At 39.7% G+C, this 15,494-nt stretch overlaps 1 protein-coding gene across 3 annotated transcripts in view; it reads left to right on the plus strand.

Annotated features, from left to right (window-relative positions):
- Positions 1-15,494, plus strand: part of DOCK4 (dedicator of cytokinesis 4) — a 479,093-nt gene that overhangs the window by 319,706 nt on the left and 143,893 nt on the right. For all 3 annotated transcript variants that reach the window (XM_061165346.1, XM_061165344.1, XM_061165347.1), the window contains 4 exons: positions 8,035-8,191; positions 14,008-14,105; positions 14,215-14,298; positions 14,562-14,662. In XM_061165346.1, coding sequence (XP_061021329.1) covers positions 8,035-8,191; positions 14,008-14,105; positions 14,215-14,298; positions 14,562-14,662 — 440 coding nt within the window. The remainder of the gene's footprint in view (positions 1-8,034; positions 8,192-14,007; positions 14,106-14,214; positions 14,299-14,561; positions 14,663-15,494) is intronic.

A 15,494-nucleotide genomic window follows, 5' to 3' on the forward strand; every position in this document is an offset into this window, starting at 1 on the left:
CTTCCCTGCATCTTAAATCTTGGTGTTATCATGGGTTTAATCTTTGGACCCTGTCTGTGTCTCCTACACTCTGGAACCATCTCACCCACTTCTGTGGGTTAATTTGCTACATCTCTGCTGATGATGTCCAGATCTGGGTTTGTAGTTCAGGACTTTTACCAGCCTACTGAGCATCTTCAGTGGGGTCCACCAGAGACACCTCTTAACTTGGCTTGTCCAAAACTGAATTTTTTTTTCCATCTCCATCCTCTCCTGTGGTGAATTGAAACCTTCAGTTTTTCTTGACTGCTCACACTTTACCTCACCATCTAAACACTTGGTTTCATGACCAATCACTGCCTCTTCCTTGGTGGTTCTTTAAGGAATTTAAACCAGAGACAGATATCAGAATCAGTCTGAGTTTTCCTTAAGAAGTTCAGAGTAGTCCCAAGGCTTTTTTGGTCCTGAAAAAAAAAAAAATCACATCATTTAGGCCACACTCAACTACATATAGTTGTCTGACTACACCTGTACTTTTTTAAAACAGTTGTTTTTTCAGTTATTTTAGACTTAGTTGCAAAAATAGTACAGAAAATTCCCATATACCCTTCACCCAACTTCTCCTTATGTTAGCATCTTACATAACCACAGAACATTTATTGAAACTAAATTAACCTTGATGCAATACTGTTAACACAAAACTTATTTGGATGTTACACATTTTTCCAGTACTTTTATTTTTCTCTTCTAGGATCCAGTCTAGAACCCATATTGCATTTAGTTGCCATATCTTCATCATCTCATGTATGTGTTTTTCTCCCCCAGTGTCTTTTTATGTTTTGTTTCTTCTGTATAACATGTCTTTCTCTCTCTTGCCTGGCAAGCCTCTTACTCTTTATGACTGAAGTCAAATAGCCTTTTTCCCCACAGATTTTTCTCTACTTCCCTGGCAGAGCTAAAATCCAGGGGTCTTTATTGCTGCTTTGTCATCAGTCTTAACAAATGAGTGCAGAGGTCAGACATGTAATGCCCTCATGTACAGAGACTATTTTTATCTCCTTGTTACATTCTTTATACTGAATTAAAAGACTGTCAAATAGTAGAATTTTAATACATGTTTAATAACTGACATTAAAAATGACGAATCATGTTGAAAGGATCCCCAGAAGAAGGTTTTTTCTGCCACAGCTATTGATAAATCTGGTTCAATTAACTGGCAGTAGTTTCAAATGGATTGTCTAACTTACTATAGTTTTTAATTTAATTTTCTACATCCTGAAACTTACAGGCCCCTTAATTTGATTAATATGCTATGAATCTCTGTACCAGTTACTATCTGAAGAAACTTCTTGTTTATTTCTCTCAATTATATAGCTTGCATTTTTGCACCTATCCCTTTTCTGGATGACTGTCTGTGACTGACCACTGCATCTCTTTCTTGCTCAAGACAGTGGACAAATAGTGGCCTGGTGTGTGATGCATAATTCATTGCTCCACCAACTGATTTTCATTCTGGGCAAAGAAATAGATTGTGAGCCAGGCTATATCATCTCAAAGAAGACAGAGGCTACTACTGCTGCCACAGAGCCTTTGTTTTAACTCTTCTTTAATAATCTAGGGAGTCCATCCCTCCTGTCAGATCTGATTTCAGTCTCGAGTAAAGCAGCAGGCTGCGTTTCATCTCCCTCTTCTCTAATTTGTAATAAATTAACTTCATGCCATTTTAAAATGACTTGCACAGATCCCACCCTATCAAAGTAAACACAGAGAATTGTCCTTTTCTCTGACAGTGACATTGTTTTGTTCCCATAATCCAGGAGTAACCTCAGGGGGTTGTAGTCATGTGGCCTTGTCTCTCCTAGAAAGAATGGCTCAGTTGATTGTTCCTGCATCTCTCTGTCTGTCTCCCCCATCTAACATAATACCAGCAAGACTTTTGCTTGTGTCTGCTGCAAGAGGAAGGGAGGATATTTCTTCTTATTCTAATATCCATGTTGCCTTGTTCCATGCCCACGCTGGATTTGATGAAAAAAATCATCCCTATGCTAAAACGAAAATAGTTGCATTACAGGTGTTCCCCAGAATGCAAGTGGTCTGTATTTAACTACTCATCAGTTTAGGATGTAACTGCATTTTACTGTGGTGACAAAACCATCCATCAAAAAAACACAGTGATGTAGCTTTGTGCAAAGCTGCAGTTTTTTACTGTTCAGATTCACAGGCATTCAGACATCTAGCCACAACTCTTTTGCACTGATATTTCCATGCTGTACTTTACCAGCTTCATTTCTGTGACTTCCTTGACTTTTAGCCCTTCACCTGGGGGAAGACTGCTCCTACCCATTTATTCTCTCCCATCCACACCCTTGTTCAGACTCCTCCTCACAGTCCAGACTCTTCTCCCACCTGGCAGAAGAATGCTCGAGAAATTCACAGCTGACTCCTTCTCACTCCCTGGCTTCTGCTGGTAAGCTGAGCATTTCCTCTGAAGACTCTGGACAACCTTTTTGGCTTAACCCTTTACAACATCTGCCGTGCCCTACAGGCCTATCTTCTGGAGCCTGTTTCTAGCCTTCACTGCTCTTCAGTCTCATTTCTTTTCTGTAAATTCTGTTTCATCCAGTGAATGAACAAATGATCTCTGACTCATCTGTTGTGTTCCTCAGCTCCCGTGACACGCCTTCTCTGCTCCTGTGTGCTTCTCCCCGCCAACCGCATCCAGATCACATGATCCCTTTTGCTCCCTGGGTGGCTTCAGAACACAGATCAGCCATTTCACTGTAGGACTCATAGGCTTGTTAGATATGAAACTATTTCAGCTCCAAAGACCACTCTAAGCTCTCTCCCAGGGTGTTTCCCACAAACATACTTTGTGTGAAAAATGAAATCTTGGGGGCGATCTTTCTTAACCATACCTACCATTCAATATGTTATCTGTTAATTAATTTTAAAATTTGTTACAGCAAAAGTCAAAACCTGGTTAAGACAACAGTGGAAAAGTCATTGAAGTCATGACTGCTATTTTGTATAGTAGTTGTGAGCATGAACTTTGGTTCACATCCTGGCTCTGACTCTTACTAACATTGTAATATTGAGCAAATCACATAAGCCCTTCAGGTTATGATGTCCTGCCTCATAGGATTATTATCAGAGCAAAAAAACTCACGCAGAGTGCTTAGTCTGACATTTAGTAAGCCTTTGTAAATGATGACAAAGGAATGTAAATAAATGTAAATGCAGACCATGGGGTCACAAAGAGTCAGACACAACTTAGCATATGACTTAGCAACTGAACAACAACAGAATGATGGTTGCCTGGATTGCCTATAAAATCTCTAGTGCTGTGTGATGTGTTGAGGATGCATGCTAAAAACCTCAGAGGACAAGAAAAGCCAGGCTGTGAGATTTTCCCTGAAGGCCACTTAAGTTCTTTGGAAATAGATTTAAACTCTAACCCCATACCTAACATATGATTTTGACTCCTGTTGGACAAAGCAAAAAAATCAATTTCGACACCTAGTATTAGTAAATATTATAATACAGTAAATATTATAGCAAAGGGTTCACAGAGACCAAAGAGTTATTATGTACTTTTCTTTATTAAATTAATAGGTAGAATTCCTACCCATCCTCCCCACTTCCTCCCCACACCAGCACCAACATACACACAACACATGCATAACACACACTGATATTATTCGTGGAAGGAAGGTCTTAAAATAACTTCTGTGTCCAGAGTAATGTTTGTGTTAGTTACTGTATTTTGTGTTGAGTAAGGGTGATAGAGTTCAGTTGTAAGAAGGTATTCAAGGTGTCACAGCTTGAAATGAGAGAGACTCTGATGCTGAGGTCTTGCCCCCAGCCTGGGGGAGAAGTGCAGTGAACTATAATAGATGGCGCTCACCTGGCCATAGTGACTGCCCCCTGTCAAGGCAGCCAAGGTGTCTATCCACAGTGTCCCCTATGGGTAGAACATGGCCATCGCATCTTCAATCACAGAAGTGGTTGATCCTTGACTGCCGGTTGAGTTGCATGAGTTCAGCAAGCAGGCATTCCAAGAGGCTTCCAGAAGTCTTCAAGAACCAGGCAGTCATTTGTAGGGATGAGGATAAGAAAGCCATCTATGGCTTCAGGATTTCTGTACACAGATAGAGCATACCAGACCAGGGCACGCTTCAGCTTCTGGAAGTTTCTTCTGAGGAAGAAACCTGGATGGTGTCTGGACTGGGTGTGTATGAAGCTTCAGTTTCAATAGGAAGGAGTGGTTCAACATACAGACCACAGGTCATGCTGGGGATGGGAGCAGAGCATGTTACTGACCCTACAGACAAGATCCAGGCAGAAAAAAACAGGGCCAGTGTAGGACGCTGTGCTCCAAGCCCTGATACCAGAACAAGACTGAGGAGAGGGGGATGGTGACCCCAGGTTCCAGAACTTTACTTTGCTAAGCACTTTTATTCAGGAAAGCATCTGAAGTGTTCACGTTATAATTATTTCTAAACTATATAGGCATTCTTCTGTCTAAGTGAAATATCGTACAGTAATAAAGCATTTGGAGCCATAACCTGAGAAGAGAGTTATGGAGACTGTTTCTTGTGTTTATTGGTCCTCCTGTTACTGGGCAGGTGTGCCAGGAAGAAGATCTTGTAATATTCTGATTTTGTTTCTCTAAGCTTACTAGAGGTGTCTTTCTTAAAGATTTAGTATTAAAAATTTTTTGTAAATCACACAGATTAGCCTAGAATACCCAAGAGGTTCTGTGCTTAATTTCCTACCTGTTCCCAAAACACTAGCCTTAAAAATAAATATATACATTAAAAAATAATAAAGTTCCTAAATTTATACTCAAAATAAGTTAAGCTATACCTATTTCCAGTGGTCATGTATGGATGTGAGAGTTGGACTGTGAAGAAAGCTGAGTGCTGAAGAATTGATGCTTTTGAACTGTGGTGTTGGAGAAGACTCTTGAGAGTCCCTTGGACTGCAAGGAGATCCAACCAGTCCATCCTAAAGGAAATCAGTCCTGGGTGTTCATTGGAAGGACTGATGCTGAAGCTGAAACTCCAATACTTTGGCCACCTCATGTGAAGAGTTGGCTCATTGGAAAAGACCCTGTTGCTGGAAGGGACTGGGGGCAGGAGGAGAAGGGGACGACAGAGGATGAGATGGCTGGATGGCATCACCGACTCGATGGACATGAGTTTGAGTAAACTCCGGGAGTTGGTGATGGATAGGGAGGCCTGGCGTGCTGCGATTCATGGGGTCACAAAGAGTCAGACACGACTGAGCGACTGAACTGAACTAATACCGATTCTATATCTGTTACAATATATTTTTCTCAAAATTTTAATTTAAAGTCACCTTCATTACAGAAACAGTATATAGATAAATAAAAATAAAAATACCATATTCTGATTGCTCAGATGATGTTAACTATTCATCCCTTAGGGTATATCTTTCTGGAGGTTTTTCTGTATGAACTTTTTTTTTTACCCAAATGATGTTATTTATTTTAGCAGACTTTTAAAAGAGTAGCTTAGTCTACGATAAAGTTGAGAGTAAAGGATAGAGACTTCCCTTCCACCCTCTGGCCCGGCAAGTGTGTAGCTTCCTCCATTGTCAGCATCATTCACTGGAATGGTGCGTATTTATTTTAACCAGGGTTGAATCTGCATTGACACATCATCATTACCCAAAGCCCATAGTTTACCAGGGTCCACCCTTTTTTATATATAAGTTTATTTTTCTTGACTTTTGGCCGTGCTGGGTCTTTGTTGCTGTGTAGGCTTTTCTCTACTCACAGAGAGTGAGGGACTCTCTCTAGTTGTGGTGCTCAGGCTTATTGTGGTGGCCTCTCTTGTTGCAGAGCACCGGCTCTAGGGCGCACCGGCTGCAGTCGCTGAGGCACGTGGGCTCCGTAGTTGTGGCTCCCGGGCTCTGAAACACATACTCAGTTGTTGGGGCACACAGGCTCAATTGCTCCACAGCATGAGGGATCTTCCCAGATCAGGGATCGGACCCATGTCTCCTGCTTTGGCAGATGGATTCTTTACCACTGAGCCACCAGGAAACCCTAGCTTTCACTCTTGTTTTTGTGTATTCTGTGGATTTCAACAAATGTATAGTGACATGTATTCATCATCATAATATCATACTGCCCTAGAAAAATCTTCTGTGGTCTGTCTGTTCATTCTTTCTCCTACTCCCAACCCCTGGAAACCACTCATTATTTTTTTAACTGTCTTCATAGTTCTGCACTTTCTAGAATATTACGTATTTGGAATCATAGAGTTTGTAGACTTTTCAGATTGGTTTCTTTCACTTTTTGATATGCATTATCTCCTCCATGTCTTTTCATGGCTTGGTAGCTCATTTATTTTTAGCACTGAAATGATATTCTGGTTTCTGGATGTACCGCATTTATCTATTCATGTACTGAAGGATTATCTCAGTTGCTTTATTATATATTTTTAAAATTTCTTTTATTGAAGTATAGTTTATTTACAATGTTGTGCCAATATCTGCTATACAGCAAAGTAGCTCAGAGATACACATGTAATAGACATGCTTATTTTAATATTCTTTTCCATTATGGTTTATTGCAAGATATTGAATATAATTTCCTGTGCTATACAATAGGAACTTATTATTTTTTTAAATTTGCTTTTGCCAGTTAATGACTTCCAATCATTAATTTTTTTTATCTCATCTGGAACTTAATAATATATAAATTCCAAAAGAAAATTCTTTTCAGCAAGTTTGTCCAAATCCAGGGCCACTATATTGTATCTGGCTCTTACTTATCTCCTAAGTATTATTTAATCTAGAGTAATCCCCCGCCCGCCCCCCCCCCGCCCCGACAAAACTTGACTTGAAGAGTCAAAGACAGGTGCCTACAGAAAGTGCTGCCTTCTGGGTTTGTCTGGTTGCTTCCCCATGGCATTCAGCATGTTGCTCTGTCCTTTGTATTTTCCATGAAGTAGAAGGTGAATCTGTCGGTGTCATCCGTTTAGGCTCCACAGCTTTGGGAGGAATGCGTTGCGAGGATGATGTGTTGTTTTGCGTTGCCCTGCATCAGAGGGCCGACAGGGCGATCCCCCTATGTGCAGTTATATTTGTCCCCTTGCCAGTAGGAGGGAATCTCTGTGGTAGCATTGAATGTTCATTTGCTCATCAACAATTTTCCTGCTGATTTTAACATTTAGCAACAACCCTTGACTAAAGAAAGAATTACACTAGGAATATGAAACTATATTTATAAAACCTATAATTTCTTTTACATTTGTTGACGGACATTTTCTGTAGGGATTTCTCAACATAGTGGGATTATTAGGTTATCATGAAATATAGAGTCCTTTAATTGCCTGTTTTCAAAGTAAGGAGTTGTTTAATATCTACCTCAGAGGAAATGTGGGAAGAATTTAAGCACTTTTTAAAAATGCTATGGTTGTGGGATGGGGGGGTGAGAGGGAGGCTCAAGATGGAGGGTGTGTGTGTGTGTGTGTGTGTGTGTGTGTGTGTGTATAGTTATGTTGTGTATATATACATCGTTGTAATGTGTATATATATATATATATATACATATAGTTATGGTTGATTCGCATTGTATGACAGAAACCAACACAACATTGTAAAGCAATTATCCTCCAGTTAAAAGATTTTTTAAAACACTATGGTCACTGCAGTATGATTTCTTGAGCACTTCCAATGTATCAAGCTCTGTGTTAAGGCCTCATGTAATCTAATTCATATGGGAGCACAGTGAGGTCATAGAGATAGAAAATGGAAATCATAAGAGGCTGAATAACTTGATACAGTTACTTGTGTGGGAAGTAACAGAGATGGAATTCAAACCCAAATGGGTCTGTGTCCAAAATAAGTGAGTTATTCCTCTTAGACACTTTTGTTGCATTTTACTTAAAAGCAAAATTCTGTTTGTAATGATATTTGGAATATTTCCCAGTTCTTAAAAACTAGAAATGGATATTATGCTTAATAATTCTCAAGAGGTCTCTTACCTCTCCCCCTTTCATTTTTTAAAACATTTTTTTGCAGTGTGAAGAAAACACAAATCTTCAGGATACTACCCGCTACCTCAAACTTCCTTTTTCCAAGGGCATTCTCCTTGGGAATAATAATCAAGCCACGAAGGCCACAAAGGAGTCTTTTTGGATAACATCTTTTCTCTGTTCCACAAAACTGACACAAAATGGTAATGTATAATACTGTTTTATTTGAAAGCCCCTGTATTTAAGTACTCATGTGAATTTTAGTAGGATATTCTGTAAACATCAGTTTTATATTTAGGAACTTTGCACTAGAAAAATTGTTGTTGATCCGTTTGTGGTTTCTAATAATATGAAAATAATTGTGACCCAATGAAGAGTTAAATGTGTATAGTTTAAGGACTACAGAATTATCCTAGCATTGGAACCCAAGTACACAAGTCCTCAAATAAACCATCAAACCCCAGCTGCTTAAAAAAAAAAGACAAAGATTACCACAACCTTAATCTCTCTTGCTTCATAAACTGTGCTAATTGCAGGCTTCAAAGTAAATGCTGTTTTCTGTTTAATTAGATGGATATTACTTTTCTATTCTAGCATTACTTTTTATGTCAATGATTGTTTAGCAAGTTATGATTAATAAAGCAAGCTCTTCTCCTTGGCAAATTGTCCTGAAAGCATTGTCTGTAATGAAGGAAGTAAATTAAATATTTTTGAATTCTTCATGGTTGCCATGTAAGGCTTCTGGAAATCATCCTGAATGCCATATAATAAAATTAGTTTCATTCTGTTAAAGACAATCACTTTATAATAAGGTATGGCTCTTCCTTGACTTTAGGATTGGGTTACATTCTTTTGATAAGCCCACGGTAACTTGAATAAGATAAGTAGAATATGCATTTAGTACACCTAACCTACAAAGCATCATGGGGCTTCCCAGGTGGCTCAGATGGCAAAGAATCTGCCTGCAATGCTAGAGATGCAGGTTCAGTCCCTGAATCAGGAAGATCCCTTGGAACAGGAACTGGCAACTCACTCCAGTCTTCTTGCCTGGAGAATTCCATGGACAGAGGAATCTGGTGGGCTACAGTCCATAGGGTCACAAAGAGTCAGACATGACTGAGCATGCACACACCACCACCACCACAAAACATCCAAGAAAAGAAGTTCTTTCTTCTGTGTCACACAGCTTAGCCCAGCCTACACTAAACAAGCTCAGAACACTTACAGTAGCTTACAGTTGGGCAAAATTATCTAACACAGAGCCTATTTTATAATAAAATGTTGAATGTCCCGCATAACTTATTAGATACTGTACTGAGAGTGAAAAGCAGAATGCTTGTATTAATAACCATATTGCTTCTTTACCTTCATGATCACTTGGCTGTCTGGGATCTGAGGCTCCATGCTCAGCATCATAGGAGGCTGTTGTATTGCATGTAGCTAACCCAGGAAAAGATCAGAACTCAAAAATTGAAGTATAGTTTCTAAATGATTTCATACCACTTTTGCACCCATGTAAAGTCAAAAATCTGAAGTCAAACCATAGTAAGTCAGGGCTCTGTATTGCTAGGCAAAATATGCTCCTGTGCTTGAACTTTTTTAAGTGTTATTATTACCTTCTTCTGTGTCACATAGTAAGAAATACATATATTTTCTCAGAACATGGAATGAGAAAAGAAGCAAATTTTGATGTTATTATAATGACCACTTTTAATGATACCACCCAATTTGTCAAACAGTGCTACTGTATTTATATAGCATCTTGGCAAATTATTTTTTTTACATTTATATTGGATTTCATTTCTCCCCTTCCCAAGGTATTTTTGGAGACATATTTTAAAAAATAAACTATGTAATTTATTTTTAGTAAATTTGATTGAAGGTAGCTATTGCCAAGTTAGGTCATTACACCAGACTATCAGTATTCAGTGGTTAATGATCTTACTTAAATAAAACCTTCATTGACAGAATTCTGTAATGACTATACAGCATTTACCAAATCTCAGGCCTTTTTTTGTGAGAGGAGTCCAACCCCATAGAGGTTGTGAAAATAATAAAATCAACGTTATTGACTCCCTTAGGTGGTATTGTCATTCATCCTATATGGATGAGTTGTGTGTCTCTAAAGAATCTGCTTCATATTTAACTCTCTGCCTCCATTAGATTATTTTCAGCCGGTATTAGTTGTCAGTGCTGTAGTAATTACTATAAACTTATTGGCTTAAAACAATTATTTGTTATCTTATAATTTTGGAGGTCGAAAGTCTGCAATCTTATTCCCTGGGCTAAAATCAAGGTGTTAGCAGGGCCACGTTCCCTCTTGAAATCTCTAGGAGGGAATCCCTTTACTTACCTTTTCTAGCTCCTAGGAACCACCTGTATTCCCTGGCTACAGGCCCCTTTCTCCATCTTCCAAGACAGCAACAAAGCATATTCAGATCTCTCTGACTCTGATCATCTTCCATCTTTTAAGGACCCCTGTGATGAGAGTGCTCCTACCAAATCATCCAGGATAATACCCCATTTAAAAGATCTTTAACTTAATCACACTTGTAAAACTCTTTTGTCAGTTAAGATAAATCCATGGATTAGAATATGGACATCTTTGGGGGCCATTATTCTTCCAAAGGTATAAACCTAACAATAGATTCTCTGCCGTGAAAATATTTGGCACTGCCTGCTTAATTATTTCTAGTTCTAGGGTTTAGGCTATTAGATAGTACTGTGAACATAAGACAGAAGGAAACAAATCCTGATAACTAGAAGCTGCTGCTCTGTAAAAGCAGAGAACATTTTTCAAGTAAATAAACTATTCACAAAGTCATTAAATTAAACATCTTGCTATATAGAAAGCATTATTGAAGACTAATACGTGCTTAATTACCACTGTGACTTTGATTAACCTTGTCAATGTTGAACAGCTCAAAATGAGGCAGGAAATGAATAGTGTGTTTAAAGACATGGGACAGAGGAAGGAAGGAAGTTCTTTTTACTGAAATTTACATGCTAGACACATGCCTCTGCGTAGAAGTAATCCACTTCCAAATTGGAATTAAATTGCTTTGTATTCATTTTACTCGACTTGAAAAATATACAAATCCCATTTCCATTACAGTTGGGCATTTAGTAAGTGATGTGGTCTCTAGGACAGTTTTCCTAGAGCAGATTTGCATTTCAGGATTTCTAAAGTGTGTCTCTCTACACTTTCTGTGTGTTCCAGTGTCGTTCTTAGATAGCATAGTGAGGCTCGTGCACTGGCTGGACTGGACATCTGTGATTGCCAGATCAAGGAAATATTTTAAGTTTCTTAAAAGTGAGGATCAGAAAAGGAACCACTTAACTTGTTTGTTAGCTTCCTTGGACTGTTAAAAACAACTTTTTAAAACGTTAAGAAAAAATGAAAACAATGTTTAAATTCAGTCTAACATTTGTGCCCATACTGACTGCTCCATATCCCCCTCTCCCCCCAGTAACAGGTGGTTTATTCAGTCTCTTCCTGAGACTGTGGTTTTGAAAAAAAAAAATAGGGATCAGGTCATCCACCTATTTTATAGCTCTTGGCAGACCAGGCATACAGTCAGTACACACTTAAATGATAGTTGAATGGAATGTATAAAATTCTCATTTTCAGTAATAGATCCTAGCTGCAAAATTGCAACTGATGTATCTTCAAAGGGCTATAATAAAGACCTAAGAGATGATAATTTTGACTTGATTCTGAGTACATGGCATACATGATTAATTGTGTCCAGATGGACAAAGTATAACACTTTATTCTCCTTTTGGCTCCATTGGGAGCAGTCTAACAATTCCTCAGACTTCTTGCAGGAAAGATGAATAGCCCCACCCTGGACCGCTGTCATCTGCTATCCGGCTCTGCTGATGACAGTCCTATCCTTGGTCCTTTACTGATGCCACTTTGCAGCCCATAGAGCCTCCTTCCTCCTCTGCACAGGGTCCACCCCTCACATTGAATGCTCCTGCAAAGGCCTCATTCTAAAGGGCAGGGAGAGAGAAGAAGGGGACAGACCCGGATGGGAGGGGGATTGGGAAGTGAATGGCAGGGCAAATTGTAAAAGAGGGCTGCCAGGGAAGGAGGCAGGCATCCTGAAGCTAGATGTGGGAAGTCGGAGCGGGGCAGCAAGCAGACCAGGAGACTCCTGGAGAACTTTCTTTAGTCATCTGGTCTCACCCTGTAGAATCTCTCATCTAAATGTAACCGATCATATTTTAAAATGTTTCAGTTATACCTCCAGAACGTCTGAGTTAGACATGAATGTTCAACATTTTCAGGGTTTTCTGCTATAAAATAATCATAAATTTCTTTTTCAATGTCAGTTTTTGAAAAATTCCCTCATTTTTTCTAATTCTAAATCTTCCTCTTCCTCATCCCCCTATTTGTTACAGAAAAATATTCCTATTTAGTGCTAAGTTTCCTACTTTTGGTTCCTTTGTGAAGTTTTTCCCTTGAAATTGGCTTTGGTGGAGGTTGCTTCTATTTCCTCTTGAGATTCTCATGTTTTTTCTCTTTATTTACTGTGTATGTTAGATGCTCCATTGCTTCCAACTCTTTGTGACTCTATGGACTGTAGCCCACAAGGCTCCTCTGTCCATAGGATTCTCCAGGCAAGGATACTGGAATGGGTAGCCATTTCCTTCTCCAGAGGATCTTCCTGACCTAGGGATCTTTATTTATTACATCATGTTTTCTTTCTTATCATAACTGCTTCCTTGATTTTTTTGGATTATTTGTTGTTGTGGTTGATGTTTGTATTTTTTGGTCTTTCTTGCCTCTTGGCAAGTCCCATTCAAGTTTCTCCTGAAACAAGTGCTTTGAAGCAGAAAACCCCTCCTGGCTTCTCTCATGGCTTCTCTCGTGTCTCAGCCCCACTGGGCACCAGGAGAATAGTCCTGGGCATGTGCTGCTTCCATGAGCCTTGTCAGTTGTTACTGCTGTCATTGGCCTCCGATGCCACTGACTCCTTGTTCCCTTTGGAGACCAGTGAAGATGGGCACCATGTGCAGGAGCTTCTGCCCGGGAAGGAGGAGGAAAGGATTTATTCCCTCACCAGTGAAGAGGTTCCCTGAGGACTCTGCTGGACACAGGGCTCACATGTTGTCAGGTCAGAAAGAAAAGGGAATTGAAGAGCTGGGAGCTGCTCTTGCCCAGAGTCTAAGGTGGAAGATGATCACAGAGTCCAGGAATTGGCCCTCTCAGGTCCAAGGGCTCATTTGATGGTCTGACAGTTGACTGGACTTGTCATCACTGTATCGTTTCCCAGGTGTCTCAGTGGTTAAAGCCCATCTGCCAATGCAGGAGACACAGGTTCGATCCCTGGGTCAAGAAGATCTGGAGGAGGAGGGCATGACAACCCAGACCAGTATTCTTGCCTAGAGAATTCCATGGCCAGAGGAGCCTGGTGGGCTACAGTCCATAGTGTTGCAAAGAGACCCAACTGAAGCAACTTGGCATGGCATGGCATGGCTTCATTCTGCAGGAACCTTCTCGTCCTGCCAGGTTTGGGTCACATTGTCAAGAAGACCTTCGTTGCCAAATGGAATTGGTTGCTTGGCCAAGTGCTATGTCTTGGGAACAGAAAAATGAATCAAGTGGGATCCCAGCCCTCAAGTCTCCCAGTTTAATTGGAGGAGTTAGAAAATTCTTCAACCAGTACTTACCAACTGCCTGCTGTGTGCCTCCTCTGTTCCAGCGCTAGCGCTGTTAGGGCCAAACTCAATGTGGTTTTTTCTCTTGGAGTTTACAGTCTTTGGGCAAATACAAGTAGCCTGAGAACCGAAGGATAAGCAAGAGTTTGTCAGTCAAGGGCACTGGGAAGGGAGAAAGAGAAGACACTGTAATAAATGCCATCTTAGAGGGTTAGTTGGAGTCTGGGGGAGCCTGCAGTTTGGGTGACCAGGTGGAAACATATTTAAGAATTCAGTGTTTACCAGTTAGAACACTTTCCTGTGACAGCCTGTTCTCTATCAAGGCAATAATCTTCCTTGTCTATTTGGACAGGTGATATGCTTGATCTTTTGAAATGGAGAACCCACCCAGACAAGATCACAGGCTGTCTCTCTAAATTAAAAGAAATTGATGGCTCTGAGATAGTAAAGGTAAATGCATCCTGTTATCCTTCTCTTAGAAATTTAGATAAGATAAAGAATATTTAGAGGGGAAATACAGAGGATATTTTATTTATGCTTTTACTTCTTTATCCAACAGTTTCTGCAAGATACACTGGATACCTTATTTGGAATTTTAGATGAAAATTCCCAAAAATATGGGTCTAAAGTGTTTGATTCATTGGTGAGTTTAAATTAACTTTATACCTTAATTTTGTCTTTAAATCTTGACTTTCATAAGACCATTTTAGGAATGTGCACTTAATAGAATGAGCTCACCTGAAAAGAAACCTTCCCAAATCAAAAAAAAAAAAAAATAAAAAGAGAAAAAAACAACCAAAAAAAAAAAAAAAAAATAGAAGAAGAAGAAGAAACCTTCCCACTCCCCTGCCAAAAAACTCTTGGTTTGCATTCAGTTTTGTAAAACTCTGTTTTGTTTTGTTTTAGGTTCACATAATCAATTTGCTGCAAGATAGCAAATTTCATCATTTTAAACCTGTAATGGACACTTACATTGAGAGTCATTTTGCTGGGGCACTTGCATACAGGTAAGGTCCTTTATCTTGTAATTGGTTTAGAAACAGTTTCTTTTGAACTTTTTAAAGCAGAACCAGCTATATAGGAAAATTTAAAAGAGAGTGTAGGAAGAAATGAAGTACAGCTCCTCAAGTGTCTCTTGAGACAGTATCTTCCTTTTTCACACACCTTTTTTTGATGGTTGAAACTTATTTTGATTAAAAAGGAGCCGGGGGGTGGGGGTGGGGGGGGATGATGGGGCGGGGGGAACTTCCTGAGTTCTAGTCCTGAAACCTAAAATATGTTTTCTTCTTGCCTCTGTTTCACTTGATCTTCTCTAGTCTAAAATACCTGGTTGTTTCATTTTGACAGTCAAGAGCCCCATTTAATCATCACACTCCTTGGTAATTCTAGATGTCTTTAAGAAAGAAATACAATGGGAAAACAGCCTTTGCAATCATACCATTTTAAAGTCCTTTGTTCATCCGTTTGTTAATATTTGTTGAGTGCCTCCTGCATGCCAGGCACTAAGTTTTGTGCTGATCATATGAAGAGCTGGCCCGTGGATGCAAGGAGTTCAGTTATTAGACTGTATCCTTTGTTACCAGCTGCCATTTTAACTGCTGCTCCTTTCTTATCAGCTCAGATAAGGCAAGCAAGACTAAAAGTGAATGAATAATGACATGCTGTAGCTGGTACCTGCCTACATGTAGCCTAGAAGATAGGCTCCCCTCTTTCTGTCCTGTGGGTGACATCTTCCTGGCCATGGGCCTGCTTAAATACAGCCCTGAAATGGACCCCAGAGTTCCGTCTCCCCATTCCACTGCTGTCATTGCTATTCTGCCAGGTTTTTTTTTAGTTTAT

The sequence above is a fragment of the Dama dama genome, chromosome 18, assembly GCF_033118175.1.
Source record: "Dama dama isolate Ldn47 chromosome 18, ASM3311817v1, whole genome shotgun sequence".
Classification (NCBI taxonomy): Eukaryota; Metazoa; Chordata; class Mammalia; order Artiodactyla; family Cervidae; genus Dama; species Dama dama.